This window comes from Aspergillus alliaceus (genome assembly GCF_009176365.1).
Source record: "Aspergillus alliaceus strain CBS 536.65 unplaced genomic scaffold BDW43scaffold_11, whole genome shotgun sequence".
Taxonomy (NCBI): domain Eukaryota; kingdom Fungi; phylum Ascomycota; class Eurotiomycetes; order Eurotiales; family Aspergillaceae; genus Aspergillus; species Aspergillus alliaceus.
Window position 1 is genome coordinate 518239 of NW_022474694.1, and position 19809 is coordinate 538047.

Here is a 19809-nt window from a genome sequence, read left to right on the forward strand (position 1 = left end):
ACAAAGTAAACTAAATTGCTGTTCAATCATGATAACGAATCCCTTATTCGAAATTCACATTGGTACCATACATACTATACTGTGCGGTCCCTTCCCCTGTTCACTCTAACCTTTACTAAAGAATCCACTGTCTAATGGCTTTTCAAGCAGGACAGGTAAACGAATAAACGCTGTTCCCGTTATGGTAGGCCTGCATAGGACATATGGAGTATACTTTTGAAAATATAACGTTAGCAGCCAGAGACCAGGTGGGGACAACTATTCTCTTTTCTCTATAGATTTTCTGCCCACACCCACGGGTTGAATGACTGGATCCGATGCAGCAAGAAGTCCGACACGTCCAGCCTGTCTCGAGCATTAGCTTTACAGGTCTATCATTGGCCTTTTTCTGAATGGCTTAGTCCTTTTACGTCCTCCCTACAGTACATACGTTTTTTCTAGCCAGACCTTGGCTCACCATTCTTTGGCTTAGGCCTTTCTGGTCCACTCAAATATCGAGTAAACCAACTCTTCAACTGCAGCCTGATGTGACTTAGATTCAAATAATACCTGGAATCGCTTCGTTAACGGAACCGAATAAAGTTGGGGAGGTCCAGATGTCTTTTGCCAATTCTTTCGGTACTCCTCCACCTGTTGGTCTTCGTAACCAAGATAATTTTGGCCACAAGGCGATATTCTCCTTCGACTAGCGTTATATTTCCATGCGAATAGAAGTCTCTTCTCGGGATTTCATATCTTGACCAATTAGTCTAGGCCTAAGAGTCCCCTACAATGCTAGTACATCTAGAAGTCTTGGTATTCAAGACATACCGCGGAGAAAATAGCAAAGCCAAACATTCACGACCGCTACATGGAACATCTGCGAAAATCATATGCGACTCCATTAATATGGTCATTTATGTCAAAAAAAATAAAAATTAAATTAAAATTAAATAAAATTAAATAAAATTAAGTACTGCGCCCTGTGAAGGGGTTCATATCCAGTCCAGATTTTAACGGTCACCTTTTGGCACAATAGACAAACACTGTTGCTATCTCTTCTCGAACAACATGTGTGATCTTTTTTAAGGTTGGCATTGAGAACAGCCTGCAGACGCCTTGAGAGAGCCATAACGTTTGCTGTGCCTTCAGCAACCTTTGCACTTCTGTTCTCCGGCTTCCCCTCCTTTTGTAGCCCATCATTCCATTTCCTCTCCCAGTCCTAGGTTACAGGTCTGTTATCTCACTACACATCTAGGACCAGCTGCTCACATGTCTCGACATGCTCGACCGCTGTCGAGGTATTTTCAGCTCATTGTAAGTTGCACACTATAAGGGGCGCTGGTTGGAAGTTAGACATGTAGTAGACTTTCCTCGCCCTTGGAGCCGCAGCAACCGGCTTGCATTCACACTCCTTCAGAGTTAGACTTACATTTCCTATATAAAAATTCGGGAGGTTCTTCTCTGGCAACGTGATAGTGTGTGGAGGGTCACGGTCGTATTGGCCTCCTGAATTATAACGTGAGCTCAACTTCTCTTCTTTGTTCACCCGTAGTTATTATGATGGAGAGTTCATCCGTTACTTGCTGCTGCTAGGCTCTTTATTCCACCTTCTGTTCCTTGACCTACCTTTTTTACCTTTGGTAGGTGCTGCCTGTGGACCAGTCCGGCATGGCTTCTCTTTTCTTTCCCTTCATTCGGCCTCTCCAGACCGACGTTAGTGGAAATGTGCCTCATTGAGTTGTCTATGTTCAAGAGTCCGGTCGGTTAACATAAGATCAGCGCTAGAACGCTAAAGGCTAATCGCATACGACCGAGAAGAAGAGTCGAGTCGTTCAGCAGGCGGAGGTGGGTGAGATCTTTACTAGTCTTATGAGATCCGATCTCTTCGCTATATCTAAATTACTGCACGCGGGTTGTTTCGCTCTCGATTATCTTCAATAAGCAAAACCGATAACTGTAGCGGCCACATTGGCTGGGCACTTCCGTCCGCTACGGATGTACCCAATGAGCGCTGTTTCCTTTTTCCGACGATGCCATCAAGCACCTTCATGCCAGCACATGATTGGTCTAGTTGTGAGCGCTCTCGTCTATCTTTGTTCGGGGGCTTTTCACGTTGACCCACTAAACTCGTCCTGTGGATTGAATCTTGATAATCCTCCCAAATCGGACGTCGGGCCGCTTGCTATTTTTGGGATAGTACGGCAGACCCTTCTTAGTCTAGGCTACAGCCTATAACGTCCACAGGGTTTCCTTCTGGAGCCCTAACTTAACGCTAGCTGAAGAACAACGTTCTGATGTAGGGATCGAACCTTATAGACCCGTAATAATCTCCGTCAAGCAGTTGAACGAATGTGCCCTGTACCCTGAATTGTATTCCTAGCCTAGTTTCTCCTATTTTCCACCTGCTCGCTAACCACGAAGTTATTGTTCCACAGATGACAGGCTGCAATCGAACCATAATTTCTCGGAGATCACATCGGAAATCGAGGAATGGATGCAGCAATTGTAAGCGGCGCAGAATTAAGGTGAGCATCCAAGGTGGCGGAGAATGCTCCTTTCCCTCCACTCCACCGCGCATACGGATACGATAACTACCATATTCAAAACCAAACCGCACGATCACACTAATAGTTTATAGTGTGATGAGGTCAAACCCGCATGTGGGCAATGTATCAACCACTCCGTCTTGTGCCAATTCTCTCGAGGTGGTCAGTCAGACCCAACCTCGTCAGATACTTCGCCCCCCTCCGGTCCACCAGGAATTACCTCATCGCAACCCCCTGAGACGGATCTTCCCAAACCCCTACTGAATAAAGATCATGTCTATATATCGTCCACTCAGACAGACTTCAATCCGCCTAAGCGGAGATGGCGCCGACGACAACCTCTCTCAGCCAATCCGGGGCCGGCATCAGAGACCGTCTCTCCACCACCGACTAACCATATGTTCCAATTTAGTACAGCTGATCTAGGGCTCTTCCACCACTATATAACATCAACCTCTACCGCCATGGCAGATGATGAGGAAAGTAGATACTTTATGCAAACGGCTATCCCACAATTAGGATTCCGCTTCCATCATATCCTGCATCTCCTTTTGGCCTTCTCCGGCTATCATATCGCTCATCTAGACCAAAATCGGTCTTCTTTACCTAATACAATCGCGGTAAATGAGCGCATTGCCGAGGCAGACCGTCATTATGATATCTCTCTTCGTCAAGTGAGCTACTCGATTCGCGACCTGAACGAAACTACATGTCATGCCGTGTACTCTGGTGCAGTGCTCATCTGTCTGTGTCACTTGGGAAAAGGTCCGCGGGCCGGCGAATACATCGCGTTCAGTGATTCCAACCATCCCGAATGGCTGACACTGCTACGTGGCGTCCGATCTATTGTCGAGATGACCCGAGATGTGTTCTCGATCGATCCAGTCCCTCCCGCCGGGGCTGACAAAAACAAAAGTCCATCTTCGTTCGCCAATCCGACTGTGGTTGAGGCTGCCTTACTGGAATGGAAATGCCGTCTCCAAGAATACCAAGACATATTCACGGTTGAATATCTCGTTGATGATTACCGTCACGCTGTATACTCCCGAGTAGTTGAACGCCTTGCTGGGGCCTTTGACAGTGTTTATCAGAGGGAAGACGCTCCACGGGGCGAAAAATGTGCGAAAGTTTTCCAATGGCTCTACCAACTACCGGAGGAGTTTATCCTTGATCTTCAACAGCGCAAATGGCTCTCTTTACTACTACTATCATACTTCATTGTTTTGTTAAAGCAGTTGGATTCGTATTGGTTCATCCAGGGATGGCCAGAGCATGTAATGAGTGAGATTTATCGATCGCTCGATGAGCAACAACGGTGTCGGATAAGGTGGCAGATGGATCAGGTCGGATGGCAACCGCCAGTAAATCAGACATGATCGTTTTTCTAATGCGGGGTTGACAAAGGGGATTCCCTAAGTAATTTGGCTTGTATCACCTGGTAGCCTGTGCCTGCAAACGGTCACTATGCCCTAAAAATTTCAGACATTTACACATTTCGCGATAGCCATGGCCCCTAGACAGACCACTTGCTGAAGACTAGTTTCAAACGTGGATAGGGCTCAGGGCGGCCACCTTTCCCATTTAGGAAGTTATGCGTATTCGCACTCATCTCGCTTCTTATAGTCACGACTACGAACGCCGATCATGGAACCACAAATATAAGACGGAAAGTAATCATCCGACACATCCGACACATCACTCCATAATAAATTTCCTAACCTAGTTAAGATGGTATCAGGCGGAAACCAAATCAAGACCATTATCCATCCATTCCCAACATCGTTAAACCCAATAATCTCCCAGATAAATAACCCCATCCCTCCAACAAAGAAGCCCCAATCCACACTAATCCGGTCCAAATCTCGCATCCCCATCCACCCCCTCCAGACCCCTTCCGGCCCCTACTGGCCCCCGACCTCAGCATGGACATCCCTAAACACGGTGTTATCGAACTGGATCAAGTCAGCCTTCTACGCGGCCGATCCAGCCAGCATCGATGACACTGTATGAGCTAATAATAGCTGCAGCACGCTCTATCCCCACGGGATAAGTATCAACGGTGATGTCAGGGCACAAGAGAAAGTGTGATCATTGGGAAGTATCCTGCTTATGTGGTGAATGTGATGGAGGTGGGCCATGTGCAGGCTGCGTTGGGTTTGCGAGACGGTGGGGTTTGTGGGCGAATATCAAGAATGCGGGACATGGGTCGGAGAGGGGGTATACATTACATCTTGGGTGCATATCCCTTTGCATTAGAGGTGTATAGTGAGGCTAACTTGACTTTACTTGGTTTGTTTGTCAGTACGGGGTATAGAAGCTTGTCGTACGTGGATATACTGGCTGGGATTGCTCGCTATTAGGGATGTGGGTTTTGCTGACTCTTGCAGGATTTGGACTCATCATTTGAAGGGTATACCATTTCATGAGCGGTTTCACGCGGAGCCGTGCGATGCTCGTAGCGCGGACGGGAAAAGGAAGAGACCCCACAGACAGTGACTGCGGGGGCGGGCGTACAAGATGGAGAGCTATTCGCCGCCATGGCCGGATACAATGCCCTTACCATGTGCGGAACAAACGCTGTAAGACAGTTTCTCCCGGTGTCCAACTAAGTAGAGAGCACGAAGCTAACCAAAGCCCCAATAGGATATTGGGGTCGTGGGATGAGCGACTCGTGGCGGACACGGCCTGGCCACCGGCAAGTACGGCATAGGCACCGACAATATTCTTGAAGCTGTGATCGTGACGCCTGATGGTGAGCTTGTGGCGGTTAATGACTGTCGGAAAGAAGATCTCTTCTGGGCAATACGCGGCGGAGGTGGGAGGAACCTTCGGTGTCATATTAAGTATGGCTCTGAAAGCATATCCGGTGCCCTCGTTGACTCTCGTCAGTCTGGCAATGTCAGCAACTAATGGGGCTATACCTTGTGCTTGGTATCGACTGGTTGCCCGGGTCCAGGGCCATCTGAGCCGCCTGTAAGACTCTGGTGTTCACGGCTATTATACTATAAGCGGACCACCCCTGGCGCTGAATGGTGCTTTGCTTCTCTATGATTCCAAGAATGAGACCGTAGCCAGGGTTTTCGCTCCCCTGAGGGTCGTTCTGAATGCTTCTGCAGCAACCGTGGCTTCCAGTGTCTACCTTATGGCGACGGCGCCGTGGTATGATATCATGAAAAGCATACCAGTTATTGAAACCGTCGGAACCAAGCAGGGTGCTAGGGCATTTCGGTTCATTCCACGCCGAGTAGTGCAAAGACATTGAATTGTTCGCAAAGGCCTTAGATGAGATCACCTCCCCACAAGGAATGCCGACGGCAAGCCACAGCCCTGATATTTCGTTATATTAAACGGGCGACTGATATACATCGCACAGAATGGAGTTTCCGCACCTTCGGTATCGGGTACGATGACCGGTAGCAGGACACCCGTGGATAGCGCCCTAAACCTGGGGTTAGCGAGACTCTATTGCTCATGTAATTACATCTCAAGGCTGGGATGACTCTCTCCCCTCGGAAGTGGCGTACAAAATCAAAAATATCACGTACGAGAAGGGCTATGCACTCCGTCAACTGTCTCCCGACACAGGCGCATATCTTAATGGGGTGTAAAGGCCACTTCATGATCTAGTGGTATACCTTGACAGCTGACGCTAGATTGATAATACAGGCCAATCAGCACGAGCCAAACTGGCAGTGGTCCTTTTGTCCTCACTATCCCAGGCTTCGAGCCATCAAGCAGAAGTACGGCCATGATGGGCTACGCTGGTGCCGCTATTGTGTAGGAAGCGAGGGCTGGACTGAACAAGATGATGGAAAGCTGTGCTGTGGGTTTTGATCGTGGACAAATCAATAGCAAGGCTTTGTTTCGTTATTTTAAGTAAGTGGAATGATGAAGTAGAACGGTTTGTAATGTAAGTGACATCCGTGCCACCTTAATGAAACTCCGTCTTCTCATAAACCATGAAAGGAAAAAGAGAACTACCCTTAACATATAATACTGATCGAGTAGCCTATTCTACATATTTCTCTATCACTCAATACGCTCTACCATCCATAAGAAACACGCGCCGACGCAAATCCAATCGCTCCCCGCACGGATCTGAAAGCGCATAAAGCAGTACAGCACTAGACCCATCCAACTTCTCCAATCCAACAGTCCGTACCCTCGAAAGCTCCGGAATACACCCCATCAATTCATCAAACCCTCCCTCTTCAATCGCCACAACCTCCCGGGACATATACATCAAATCCATCGAGTGATGTGGCCCTTCCCGATGCGGCCATGACCGCAAAACATCCAGCGCTCGCCTTCTAAGTCCAAAACCACGGCATTTCAGAGATATCCAGGATAGGGGTGGAATAATTCCTAGGTCCATGAGCAAGTTGGGAGGATTATCCGCATACTCAGCCCTAAAGCTAGCGGCTATCCGCTCGCATAGATCTACGCATTTCTCCATGGTATGGACGTGCACATCAAAGACCATTTCCGATAGACTGAGGAAGGTTTCCACGTTCATTAGAAGGATAAGGTGATGCAATCGGATCAGGTCTATACTACGTGTTTCCTTTTCTGTGCGGGGCGAAAACCGCAGAAGAAATTCCTCGAATGCCGATATGTGGTCTAGCAGGTTCGTTCGCATTTTGTGTTGCTCGATATGCAGTGTCAGGTGATTGGCTGATTTATCTCTCACACGGATATCACTGGTGGACAAGAATCGGAAAACGTTGTTTATGATTGGGTCCAGCTTTTCTTTTGCCTCCTGGAGACTTTGGATCTGAAGGTAGTCGTATTGGATCTCGGTTAGATGGTAATCTGTAGGATAAAGCCGGATGTAGGTTTCCGGGGAGTCGAAGTGCGCGGACTGGATTTCTAAATGAGCGAAGGCGCTGGCGAGTGCTGTTTCAGCGGTGGAGGGTCGGTTGAGTGGACGATAGAGCCTAGTCAAGATGGACGAACGCGCAATGTAGCCCTTCTGGTTTGCCAGCAGGTACATCCCGTTCTTGAGGTGCATGAGGGCCGTGACATATTTCTCCTGGATGAATTCGTAGAAAACAAAGATGAGACAACAGATCAATGCGGTAAATCGGAGCTGGGGGTCTTTCGACCCCAAGCGCTGTCGCAGCATTGAGATTGCACGGCAATACTGCTCCAGAGCGAATAGGTCATGTAAACGCCCATTCATTACCGCAACTTTCCCAACGGTGTCCCTCGCTTCCGTGATCTCGTGAAGTGCCCCGAGTGCGACCGCGGCATGGCACACGGCCGGCTCTGCTTGGCTCAGCTGAAGAACTAATTGCTGCCACACGTGTGAGTCGAAATAGCCAACGAGCATGGGCACCGTATGGTTCTGGAAAAAGGCAAAGCATCTTCGTTCGGTCGAGGTCGCCCCGGGGAGATTCAGGCTGAGATATGCCCTGGGCCGGGCCAGGGCACGTCCACCCTTCCTCATAGCCGCGGGGAGTACGACCATAGCATACCCATCGCATGTTCGTCCTGTGGATGTACAGTTAGTGCATGATCCTGGCGTCTCATCGCACTTGATATGTCTGATCCTGCAGGTCCGACATCCCGTGCGGGAACGACGGGAGAATGCTCGCTCTTTCCTATTCTGACGCATGTTCAAAGCCATGGTGAGGGGATTTCGGCTAGTCTGTCATGGAGTCCAAAGTGATTGAAGCAATGGGAAGATCTAGAGGTCAAATGGATCAAGCGGCTCCGCAAATAAACGTTGTCAGCTAGCGGGCACGGGTCGGGGGCGGATTCTAACAGCCCGAAACCCCACACAATATGCATCCTACTGATTACATATCTGTGATTGTCAAGTTGGTTGACCTCGATTGAGACTTTAGGGTTGTTTCAACACAGCCGCAATGTAAGGGGCGATGATGATTCTGACCGCGATGCCACCTACCTACCCTAGTTAACTACTACTCCAATCAGATTTAGTCCGATATATTCGTTAGTAGAAAACCGTTCGGTAACTCCCTATTGGTTCTTCTTGGTGCCATAAGACAAGGCTTGCGTTCAGATAGTCAGCATTACCCAAATTTTCTTGTCCCAGAATACCAGCCGATTCTAACGTTGTAAGATTGAGGAATTCTTTCCCTTTTCCCGCCCTATCAAAAACGTCCAACATTAGTTGAAGACCTACTAGGCTTGCACATCGATATATCCTGTTAATGCACTATGTGGAGATCATTCTGATCCAAATCATGATTCTTATTCCTACTCTCAACAGCTATCCTCACCACTAACACCTCTAGTAAGCTATACAAGCAATTCAAAGAATACAGTTAGCTTTAGCTAGTTGAGTGTGCTGACTTTGCAAAAAAAAAAAAAAAAAAAAAATCAACTATTCATAGTTGCACAGAAAACGTTCAAAAATTCTGCCCAGTGTGATACTTCCTTCCACGTCGGTCTCTACCTCCCCAAGTGCGTTGAATCGATCTTGAAGATAGGTAATGGTATTGAGGTAAATACAGACAATGTAGCATAGTAAACGAGAACCTTATTACAAGCTACAAAATATTTCATGGAGCAATTGTATTAAGAGGGAATCTCTAACCAAGCAACATACCTTCCAAACTTCGAGAACCCTTGATCCGTGGCTAACCGCACCGTCCTCCTCGCGCAGCGAGAGAGCAACGAAAACCTCACCATCCAGTCTCTTGGGCATAAAATAGATCAAACATTCAACCGGTTTAAATTGAGGTCGCCGCACGGCCGCCGGCTTTCCAAGCCCCAACCCAATATCCAAATCGTACCAGTTCACGCTCGCCCACAAGCTGATCATGATATCAGTTGATGGTTTAACAGTTGCACCGAAGGAGATGCAAGGTTTGTCAGCGAGACGGTTGATATGTGTCGCCAGCACGCGAGTGTGAGACGGTAAAGAGGATGTTCGCGGATCTACTGTAGTTCGGAGCTGTGATGCGATCATGCCCAGTGGCTTATCCAGTAAACCTTGTAACGTATTGCTGTGATAATCCATGTTTTGGAAAAGTCCGGTATGTGCTGGAGAAATACCTAAAACTTTCTTACATTGGCAGCGCGACCAAGTGTCGTTAGGTCGGATGGTGATAGCCGTGAAAGACGAGCACGTAAAACAGACTGCTAGATAAACGCGCTTGGCGCGTCATCTGTAGAAACAAATTCCGAGCTCATCGTCCCCTCGGCAAATGCCTTCAGTGCGGCAAGAGAGGTGTAGTCAAAAGAAAATTATACCCAGGTAGGTTTCGGTAGAGGAGAGGAAGGCTGCCGAGTATTTGTTTTGAGGCATCGCAACTGACTCAGGAGGTTAAGTTCGACATTTAATGCATCCATATTGTTACTTGTTTTCTGAGCCACGTATTGTATTGGTAGCTGGATGGTTGTATATATATTCTGAAAATAGAAGATAAATTCTGCATGAATCATCAAGTCTCATCCTGAGAGGAAAAGAGGTACAACCTATCATATCACCCCAGTGTATAGCTGTGGAGTCAAGGCCCACTGAATCCTGTGGATACCAAGTACTCGGTTTTGTAGGGATTCGGTGATATGGACCGTTTTGAGTTTCAGTGAACTGTACGGAGCATAATTGAGCCAAACACCATGGCAGAGACCGTGTGTTCAGTTCTAGGCCTTCGACACTAGAAGTTATATAGAAGACTAGTTTGAATAGCAAAAAGCCCGTACTATTAGTACGATAGATTATGGAATTGTGATTCACAAGAAAAAGTCAGTTCGGTAGTCGCGACAAAATCTACTTCACTTGATTCATATTCGCAGGTTTTGTGAGAAAGATATCAATCCCACTACCCATCGCACCTTTCTTCATGGCTTGGGTATCAATCGCAGTTAATGCAATAATAGTCATCGGACTCAGTGAATTGCTCTTTTCATAGTTGCGGATCTGTCGAGACGCAGTCATGCCATCCATGACCGGCATAGAGATATCTAACTTATTAGTAAACGAACCAAAAGAAGGCCGGCCTAACTTACCCATGATAATCGCGTCAAAAGCCTCGCCTTCTACCTTTTATATTGCTTCAAGTCCGTTGACGGCACTCTGATAGGCAAATCCGGCTTTTTTCATCGTAGTTTGTAAAATCTGAAAAACGGCAGTCAATGACGGGCGGTATACGCGGCATGTAGGTGCATGCATACCTTGAGATTCAAGTCATTATCCTCCACTAGGAGAACATTACATCATTGCCTTCGATTCTGCTGATCAGGAGCTAAAGAGTCCTGGCTGCCTCTTATTTCCTTTACCTTGTGCGTAACCAATGTCTTGTCAGTCGCCTCTTTTTGATCCTGCTCCGTGTTGTTCAACGGAGCAGACGAGGCAAGATTCAACTCGCTGTCGCCTGTGTCTTCATCAACGGTCCTAGACACATTGCGTACTTCTTCATTTCCCACGACGCGAGACTGAGTACTTTGTTCGAGGCAGCTCATCAGAGCAGCAGCCAAGGTCTTCGGGGCAATCGGCTGTTGAAGAAAGACTACTGGCTCTCGAGGATCTCGCTGCTTATTAAACCAACTATGTGCATGCTTGCAGAGCACGATAATGGGAAATGATGTGGCGGGGTGTTTTCGAGCCCTGGACCTTTTGGCATACATGACAGAGCTTTCCTCAGCTCCGCCATAGCGGTATTCATGTTCTGTAATAATGGAAATGTCGAAGTGTTCATGCTCCCGCTGATGGGGTGTGAGAACACGCACTCCAAGCCACTGTATGATCATTTCTTCCAGGCTACGCAACATTGTATCGAATATAATCGGGTCTGTCTTGAGGTCTCCGTACTTGGAGGTATTTGGAAAGAGGGATACTGTTCTTCCCCTCAATCAGTTGCGTAGGTCCTTATACGGAAGAGGTAGAGGGGAGCCTGTTGAGCTGGTGAGATGGGCAGGAGAACGCTGACCACCGTTCCTTGGCTTGGTCAGGTTCACTTCGTATAACTATCAACCCACGCATCGAATTTACAATGCGATAAACGATATTCAGGCCAACTCCAATGCCTGGTGAAGGAGAATCTTCTTGTTGAACTGGTATGTACAGATCTGTGAACGAGATGTCTGGTGAGATCCCCCTCCTGGAATCGCTAATTTGAATGAGGACAGCCGGTAGATTCTGACGACCGCCTTTAAGTGTGTCGTGACGAAGCTTCAATTGAACAAACCTCGAAAATGTAAACTTGAGCGCGTTCCCAAACAGATTCAGAACAACTCGGCGCCAGGCACCCGCGGAGACACAGTAATCCCAGCTTTCCCTCCATTGAATATCCACAATCACAAAGATTACTCTAGGGACCGAATTGCGGAGATTGGACTCACGGAATGCGCGGTCAGAAGTTTGTTCCGTGGCAGAGAAAAGAGCCTCCGCATTACGCCCTAGATGGTCCTGGCTGGCGAGCAGCGCTTCGGCCACTTCTTCGATCAAGACGGCCAGGTTCACCTGGTTAATCAACGCGGGAGCATCGAAGTGGGATCCCTGCGGCGCCCCTGGATGTTCCGGCTGCCCATTGTGGGTCGTTGGTTCGACAAGGCTATTGATCTTGGCGTAGTCCAATACATGGCTGACGGTATCAAGGAGACTTACCACAATTCACAGTAATGTCAATTAGGGACCGTTGCACGCTGGTAACGTTGGTTTCTTTAATGATATCAAGCATGGTGAGTATGCCGTGCAGGGGAGATCGCCACTCATGTGATACGGAGGAGATGAAATCAGCCTTTTCACGATCTGCAGCTCGAAGGTCTAGACGGGAGATCTCCGCCAGAACACTATTATTGAAAGCTGTGAGGTAAGTTAAATCTTTCGATTCGACAAACAGACTCATGTAATTTTTAATCCAGGCGAAACAGCCCGCAAACCAGCATCTCTCCTGGAAATCCCAAAGAGGGAAAAAGGCGATGCTATTCGCTTCCGAGAATGTATGGGAAAGCTGGTGCATATCGATACCATAGCAGGTCGACGCCATGTCTTCAAGCGATGAAGATGATACATCAATGTCGGACGTACTCTCATCGCTCCAGGGCGAAAGTCTCCCCTCGTCAAGGTGAAAAATACGCCCCTCTCCCGTACCGTTGGACCAAGCTTCTCAGAAGTGATACTGGAACAACTATATCCTTGTTATTCTCTCGAGAAAGTGAACATCCAAGTACTTGGCCTGCTGAGTGCGCGCCCTGCATTTCATCCGGCGAACGTGATCGAGAATTGCTTGATGCTGCGTGTGAAATGCCATGACGACCCTGGTTGGATCCGCGTATATCTAGGAACGCTACTCCATCGACATCGAGGGCTTGTCTGATTAAGACGGACGCCCTCTGAAGAACTGAATAAGTCTCTTCCGAGGCTAGGAATCCTCCCCGTCCTTTGCGTGGGGGCGACCGTGAGCGATAAGAATTCGGACGACCGCGAAATGGCATGCCTCGTTCCACTTGGGGTATGTGGGATGGAGGGATATCTAGCGTCCTCTGGCTGTTGGCGAGACGAATAGAAGTCACAGGGTCTGCCATCTCTGACGAATCGGAGTCGGGCGATTGCTCTTCACTAGGACCGGACAACAGCCATTCATCAATATTAGATTTACCTTCCATGAAGACGCCCAGGGCCTTCACATCCTCTCCCCCCGATGCTCCTCGCGGATTGTTCGTAATGTCGCTAGATGGCCCAACACGGCACCCGCCCCATCTTGAAGAAGCCTTAGCTGTTCGCCATTTACCTCATCGCACCGAGTGGTCCCATATACTCCAATGGATCCGATGACTAGTCGTCATCTGAGGTCCGAACCGGGACTGCGATATAGGAATGATCAGTGGGGAAATTTGGCCGATATGAATCGAAGCGGGAATCCTGTGTAAGGTCTGGAACTCGGAAGACATCTTGATCGTCCTCAATGAAGGCAATGGCAGCATAATCACACGGTGTAGTCCTGTCACGACGCCGATGGAGAGGGGTTTGATCAATTGAAGGTGCCTCGGCTAGGACGTACTGGCTCTTGCGGTCGCATAAGGTGATTTCGCCTCGATCACCATTTAATTGTAACAGCATCAGCCGAGCTAAACTGGTTAGAATATCTGATTGTGTAGTATGTTTGGGCGTAGAGCAAATGAGAGGTCTCGTGATCCTGCGTCTATCATCTCCGAAAACGATGGATATAGGCAATATGATGTAATATCAGGCAGTAGTTAGAGGCTTCGGATAACTCTCTGCCTTAGATACGGTAATGAATGTTTTTTAAGAGTGGATAGTTTCGTTTGCGCTTTATATCCTTACTGTGCAGATCATAGTTTCGGATTGACAACGGTGATGCGAGCGCCACATATACCAACACTTCCGTATTATAGCCGCACTCAACATTTGGCTAACGCTGTATAATCAACGTCGCAATAAGTGTGTATACCCAGTGCTTGATGGATTGTTGAATGAGAGACCCATTCCTGTAAGTGGTGTCATGAACTCTCCTTAGGTGAGAGTTGAGTCCAGGAAGCACTGCCTGTAAGGATTCAGACATTAGCCTATATAACTATGTACGAAAGTGGCAGTAGAATGTACAGGTATATGCATCTTGGTAACTGAGATAGCAATCTGCATGGGCAGACTTTTCTTGAATCCTAGAACTTCCGGAAGAACTCTAGTGGAAAAGGACCATTCTAACTAGATGCATGTCCTGTAGACATTATAAAGAGAGCTAGCAAGAGTAGTAGAGCTCCTGATAAGGCTGGATACATAATCGGTATCATTTACGGTCGGGATAGATCGTGTGTTTAACTACAGCGAGCAATCAATAACCTGAGTACTAAGAATGAGTATAGATATCAGCCGGAAAGTACACATCGGCGCAACTCCGAAACCCCCACAGACATCCCACTTTGAGACCATCGGCGAGAACAGCGACTGCCGATTGGGTTATCCCACTTTATTAACCGCATTCAACCCCATATAATTCATAATACCCTTCACAAAGACTGCTACTACATTCGAAAATCAAAACTAAGTCATTCTTTACTGCAACTTCACCATGTCAAAACCTGCCATCGGCTTTGTGGGCCTAGGAGCCATGGGCTTCGGCATGGCCACTCATCTTGTCCAGGAGGGTTATCCCGTCCATGGATTTGATGTATCCCCCGCCTCTGTACAGCGCTTCCAAGCAGCCGGGGGCATCCCCGCTTCATCTTTGCGGGAATCTGCAGAGGGGAAGTCATTTTACGTGTGCATGGTTGCCTCTGCGCCTCAGGTACAATCAGTATTATTTGACGATGCAGGCATTGTACAATGTATTCCCCCCACACTACCCCGCCTCCCTATGATCTTTCACTGCCATACTAGAAGAACCCAGAGTACATGAAATACTAAAAGTGAGGTTCAGACCTGCCCCAGAATGCGACCCTCCTACTTTGTTCTACAGTCCCCGCCTCCTACGCCCAGTCCGTCGCCGCAGAACTTCAATCCCGCGGCCGCGGTGATATCCTCTTCATCGACAGCCCCGTCTCAGGTGGCGCGAAGCGCGCCGCTGATGGGACGCTCTCCATCATGGCAGGCGGTACAGAGGAGGCACTCGCAAGCGGTCGGGATCTGTTACAGGCCATGTCCGCCCCCAGCAAATTGTACCTCGTGCCAGGTGGCGTCGGAGCAGGAAGTAACATGAAGATGGTACACCAGGTTCTAGCAGCGATTCACATCCTCGGGGCCAGTGAGGCGATGGGACTGGCAGCGCAGTTGGGTCTAGACGCTCGACAGACAGCAGGCCAGATCATCAGGTCTGATGCATGGACGTGGATGCACGAGAATCGGTTCCCGCGCATGGTAGAGGAGGACTGGAATCCTGGGGCCAGCGCGTTGACGATCATTTTGAAGGATGCGGTAAGTCCTCTTGATAATTGGCTCATCTCATGTTGTTTGAGCCGGTACTGAAGTTATCATAGGGTATTATCACTACGTCTGCTCGTCAACACCGGTTCCCGACGCCCCTCTGTACTACGGCCGAGCAGATCTATCTCTCTTCCCTACTACAGGGCTACGGGCCTAAGGATGACTCGGCTATGGTGCGCCAGTATTACCCTTCTCCTATCGCTTCTGTGACCGCATCGACAGAGGACCCAAGCGATGCGCTGCAACTTGTGTTGGATTTAATGCTCGGTGTCAACCTCGTGGCTGCTGCAGAGGCCATTGCTTTCGCGCGGTATCTCAAGGTAGATCTCGCACAATTTTATGACCTTGTTAGCGCGGCAGCAGGCGGCAGTAAGATCTTCAACACCAAGGGGCTGGAAATGATCCAGGGGCAGATTGCAGAGAAGGCACCGACAGGATCGCAGACTATCGATGAAGTCATTTCAAAATTAGAGACTGTTGTACAAAAGGCGAGAGACCTTCATTGCCCGTTGCATTTGGGCAACGCGGCGCTGAATGTGCTTTTCACAGCTAGGAGGGCTGGGTTGGGAAGAGAGGGTGCGACCAGTGTGATCAAGGTATTTGGACAGGAGTAAAGAGAGGACTTGTGGTAGTGTAATTAGTCTAGATAATGTTCAGTTATGTGATGGTTATACAAGCATCAACTCAAGACACACAGTTCAGGCACATTTAACACCGTGACGTCAGTCGGAAGAAGTCCGGCCTCGGGCATCCCACCGAGTGGGGTTTCACTTAAACTTCCATCGCAACAACACCTATAATAATCCCATTGCGCCGATAGCTGCCCCTTAATACCCATTATTCTTACTATAAGTGACCCGTCCACAAGGGAGATACCCAAAGAAGTCAACGAAGATGCCCCCCTCTAACAACCGCGCCCTCGATATTCTAAACCACGCCGCCTCAAACCACTATGGCGTCCCCGCAATGTGCTGCTACAACCTAGAGGGCATCCTAGCCACTGTCCGAGCCGCAGAAGCAAAGCGATCGCCTGCAATGATCCTCCTCTTCCCATGGGCCGTACACTACGCCGACGGGCTCCTCGTCCACGCCGCTGCCGAGGCCGCGCGCAAGGCCTCCGTGCCGATTGCTGTCCACATGGATCACGCGCAAACACCGGAGATTATTCGTTACGCGGCAGACCTAGGTGGATTCGATGGTATTATGGTCGACATGTCGCACTATGAGAAAGAGGAGAATCTCGCACTCACGAAAGAATTGGTCGCGTATTGTCATGAACGGGGCATCGCGACAGAAGCTGAGCCCGGACGGATTGAGGGGGGAGAGGATGGAGTTGCGGATACGGCAGATTTAGAGGGCATGTTGACTACTCCGGAGGAAAGTGTTGAGTTTGTGGATACTGGGATTGATTGGTTAGCCCCTGCTTTCGGCAATGTCCATGGCGAGTATGGACCCCGAGGCATTCAGCTGGAGTATGATCGATTGAAGCGCATTCATGACACCGTTGGGGATAAGGTCCGGTTGGTGTTGCATGGGGCGGATCCATTTACGGAGGAGATCTTTTCCAAGTGCATTGACTGTGGTGTGTCCAAGGTTAATATCAACAAGGTGTTGAATAATGAGTACGTGCGGGTGCAGAAGGAGAAGGCTGGGCGTGTGCCTTTGACGGCTCTGCTGGAGGAAGCTACAAATGAGATGCAGAAGGCAGTGGAAAGGTGTATGGATATGTTGAAGTCGACGGGGAGATATCCTTGATAGCGTGCATGCAGACCATAGACAGAAAATACAGGTTAATTTGATGACAGTTGCCAGTGTTCTCTTCATCTCCCTCGTCCAGAAATTAACATTCTAAATTTTTCTATAAATCCGGCATTTCTGAATAATGCTAGAGGATTCATCTAAACTCCCAATCATCCAATTACTGCATACATCAGTCCCATCTATAGTTATTCGCTATAGTGAAGCCCAGTACACATTGCACATCGGCCGATAGCCGACTCGGCCCGGCTGTCCTCTTAGTTCGATAAGTGCCGGTAAAATCGGCCCAATTCAATACAGCCGGTTCCATATTATTGGCTGCATAATACCCGTCGGGAAGGGCAGATATTAGCCGTTTAAGTTAATCTAACCGACCCAGGAACGTGGTGTAGGGGGTCCGTTAAGCCAAATGGTACCCCACACTGTTTACCCTCAGATCAATTGTAAATAGAGGAAACCCGGAAAGACTCGAAGTGAGAATAGCAAAAATGGACAAGTATAGAGGCAAACGGACACTTCGAGAAGATCTTTCTGTTGAATAAAAGACAACCGCCAGGTTAAATATCTCAAACCCTTGCTTTTGAATCCCCTACATCCCCTATGATCAGTCAATCAGCATTGGCAATGAGTTCAAACAAACTAAACTCCTATCAGAGGGTGTCCCCTTCAATCTTTCCCCAGAAGTACCAGACCGGGAACTAACTAATTCTTCCCTCTCCTTCACAGTCCTATTGCACTTGGTTTGGCAGTAACCTGAAATTGTATGCTCGATACTCATTCAAAGTCAGCTGCGACGTCTGTAACACTATAATCATGTTCACGGTGAACCTAACCGCCGCCGAATTCACCAAAGCCCTAAGAGCGGAGAAACAAGTTTTCCTTAACCCACGAGACGCCCGGCCATTGTACTTTATACTGAACGCCATAATTTTCCTTCTTCTCAGCCTCGGCATCATCATGAACGTCACGGCCACTGACAAGCATAAGGTGGACGCAAGCGACACATTCCTCAAAATCAGTCTGGTTACCCAGCTGATCTTCTGGCTCTTCGCTTTCAACGATAATGCGGTCATGTCTTTCTGGCTTGGTCGTAACCCATCTAAGGAGAGTCTAGAGGTGATGCCTAAGTGGAAACGATGGAATCAGTCGTTTAGGCTGGTAATTTCGATTATTGCGCTTGGGCATAATGTCATGCAGTTGGCGCAGATAAGCATGTCGGACGGGTTTATGAGTACTACTGATTAAGCGGCCTATGCTTTTGACATCTATCAGATGGCCGTCATTCTCCTGGGGTGGGGAATTTGGTAATTTGCAGGGCAGGTGTAAGGGGATTGTGGTCAAGCAGAAGGGGTACTACGGCGTGATGCAGGGTCAGGGGGGTCATCGTCTTGTTGATCCGAGGAGACTTGATCCTCGGAAAACTAAGTACAGGTATTGAATGATGGTTATGGCCGTAGCCGAAACCAGCATGATCTACTTATATACTCGCTATTGTTTTATTAGGTGTATTTTGTTAGGGAAGAAAATAGGAAGGGTTAGAGTTAAGCATAGGGTATTTCCCGATAGCTTTTGCTGATAAGATAATCTCTAGACTCATGAAACGCTTCGCATGTTTTCACTTATATCTAAGCATCATTAGCAGGATATAATGGATAGAATCCTTGACTGTCCGAGCCCGAAGCCGAACACGAAGCCGAGCCCGAGTCGCAGTGGGTCTCTCATCAGTAGTCCCAGATAATTGAAGTAAATAGATAAGGTTGCAAACACAGTGCTAGACGTTTAACTTGCTAGCAGATTTTGTTCCTACAGAGACTGATGTTCTTTCTACCATTTTAGAGCCACCCAATCAATAAGGTTTCCGTCCCATATTTGTCCAAGAACATATGAAAATTGCTGTGAGAATATAGTACCAATCCTTATACTATGAAGCTCTCGTACCATCTATCTTCTATATGATATTACAACACAGTTGTAGAAAATATACTTGATTATCCTATATGCACCCATCAAGTCATTCCCGGAATTTTTTAATCACCATCTGCCGGAACTATTTAAGCCTCGGGCTTTTGAACCCATGATCAAGTTGTCTGCGGCAGATGGCTTCAACATGTTCATCATCCCGGTCTTGATTTTACGCACACTAGAATATATGGGTAGCCCGGTTCTCGTACCTACTGTACTTTCTGCTATGCTTGGTCAGCATAGGCTAAATATGAGGTAATACCATGTGTATGATCCTATTGACTCACCTGTTGAAGAGCCATTTGTGTGTGGATCCCATCGTTTTTATGCCCTGTTGTGCAGTTTTGAATGCATATCCCTGACTCGACGATGAATGCAGCTCGTGCGATGTGGAAGTGTCATTCTGAGATATTTCGGCCTATTATGTATACCCGGTCAATAATTATAACCGACATAAGGGGAAGTCGGAGCTATCTTATACATCAAAAGACACTAGCATAACAGTCACTATCCTCTCGTCCTCCAGAGTCTTACTTCCTCTAATACCTTTCCTCCGTAGGCGACAGTGTTCACCACTAGTGCGGTGTCTGCGATGAATAGTTCAACAGACAGGTCATTTAAGGGGCTCATTCGAAGGCACCCACTGGTGAAGGGAAGCAGTGCGATGTTTCCAAAGAAACTTGCTGTACCGATACCAACGTCCTT

At 48.1% G+C, this 19809-nt stretch overlaps 7 protein-coding genes across 7 annotated transcripts; 5 read left to right on the forward strand and 2 right to left on the reverse strand.

Annotated features, from left to right (window-relative positions):
• Positions 1-2337: 2337 nt before the first annotated feature.
• Positions 2338-3904, forward strand: BDW43DRAFT_318144 (Zn(II)2Cys6 transcription factor; the record flags this gene model as incomplete). The annotated part of the gene is made up of 2 exons (XM_032048655.1): positions 2338-2507; positions 2621-3904. Exons 1-2 carry the CDS (start codon positions 2418-2420, stop codon positions 3902-3904), a joined length of 1374 nt encoding a protein of 457 aa, XP_031902589.1. The 5' UTR covers positions 2338-2417.
• Positions 3905-4555: 651 nt separating this feature from the next.
• BDW43DRAFT_25912 (uncharacterized protein) lies at positions 4556-5258 on the forward strand. Its single transcript, XM_032040059.1, has 3 exons — positions 4556-4851; positions 4916-5107; positions 5172-5258. Exons 1-2 carry the CDS (start codon positions 4652-4654, stop codon positions 5022-5024), a joined length of 309 nt encoding a protein of 102 aa, XP_031902590.1. The 5' UTR covers positions 4556-4651; the 3' UTR covers positions 5025-5107; positions 5172-5258.
• Positions 5259-6462: 1204 nt separating this feature from the next.
• Positions 6463-8164, reverse strand: BDW43DRAFT_318154 (Zn(II)2Cys6 transcription factor). Its single transcript, XM_032048656.1, has one exon. The coding sequence runs from the start codon at positions 8155-8157 to the stop codon at positions 6562-6564; it is 1596 nt and encodes a 531-aa protein (XP_031902591.1). The 5' UTR covers positions 8158-8164; the 3' UTR covers positions 6463-6561.
• Positions 8165-10272: 2108 nt separating this feature from the next.
• On the reverse strand, positions 10273-13394 carry BDW43DRAFT_309085 (hybrid sensor histidine kinase/response regulator; the record flags this gene model as incomplete). Its single annotated transcript, XM_032046638.1, has 7 exons — positions 10273-10466; positions 10512-10545; positions 10782-11207; positions 11494-12063; positions 12119-12539; positions 12595-13203; positions 13303-13394. 7 exons carry the CDS (start codon positions 13392-13394, stop codon positions 10273-10275), a joined length of 2346 nt encoding a protein of 781 aa, XP_031902592.1.
• Positions 13395-14481: 1087 nt separating this feature from the next.
• Positions 14482-16002, forward strand: BDW43DRAFT_318158 (NAD binding domain of 6-phosphogluconate dehydrogenase-domain-containing protein). Its single transcript, XM_032048657.1, has 3 exons — positions 14482-14789; positions 14882-15375; positions 15438-16002. The coding sequence occupies exons 1-3, from the start codon at positions 14534-14536 to the stop codon at positions 15996-15998; spliced, it is 1311 nt and encodes a 436-aa protein (XP_031902593.1). The 5' UTR covers positions 14482-14533; the 3' UTR covers positions 15999-16002.
• A 276-nt stretch (positions 16003-16278) lies between these two features.
• BDW43DRAFT_318160 (class II fructose-bisphosphate aldolase) lies at positions 16279-17166 on the forward strand (the record flags this gene model as incomplete). Its single annotated transcript, XM_032048658.1, has 1 exon — positions 16279-17166. The coding sequence occupies one exon, from the start codon at positions 16279-16281 to the stop codon at positions 17137-17139; it is 861 nt and encodes a 286-aa protein (XP_031902594.1). The 3' UTR covers positions 17140-17166.
• Positions 17167-17955: 789 nt separating this feature from the next.
• BDW43DRAFT_309088 (uncharacterized protein) lies at positions 17956-18387 on the forward strand (the record flags this gene model as incomplete). The annotated part of the gene is made up of 1 exon (XM_032046639.1): positions 17956-18387. One exon carries the CDS (start codon positions 17956-17958, stop codon positions 18385-18387), a length of 432 nt encoding a protein of 143 aa, XP_031902595.1.
• Positions 18388-19809: the final 1422 nt, after the last annotated feature.

Coding starts and splice junctions, on each gene's coding strand:
- BDW43DRAFT_318158 (XM_032048657.1), top strand. CDS start 14,534: ATGTCAAAACCTGCCATCGGCTTTGTGGGCCTAGGAGCCATGGGCTTC. Junction 14,790..14,881: donor CGATGCAGGCATTGTACAAT/GTATTCCCCCCA, acceptor AGTGAGGTTCAG/ACCTGCCCCAGAATGCGACC. Junction 15,376..15,437: donor CGATCATTTTGAAGGATGCG/GTAAGTCCTCTT, acceptor AAGTTATCATAG/GGTATTATCACTACGTCTGC.
- BDW43DRAFT_318154 (XM_032048656.1), bottom strand. CDS start 8,157: ATGGCTTTGAACATGCGTCAGAATAGGAAAGAGCGAGCATTCTCCCGT.
- BDW43DRAFT_25912 (XM_032040059.1), top strand. CDS start 4,652: ATGGAGGTGGGCCATGTGCAGGCTGCGTTGGGTTTGCGAGACGGTGGG. Junction 4,852..4,915: donor ACGGGGTATAGAAGCTTGTC/GTACGTGGATAT, acceptor TGACTCTTGCAG/GATTTGGACTCATCATTTGA.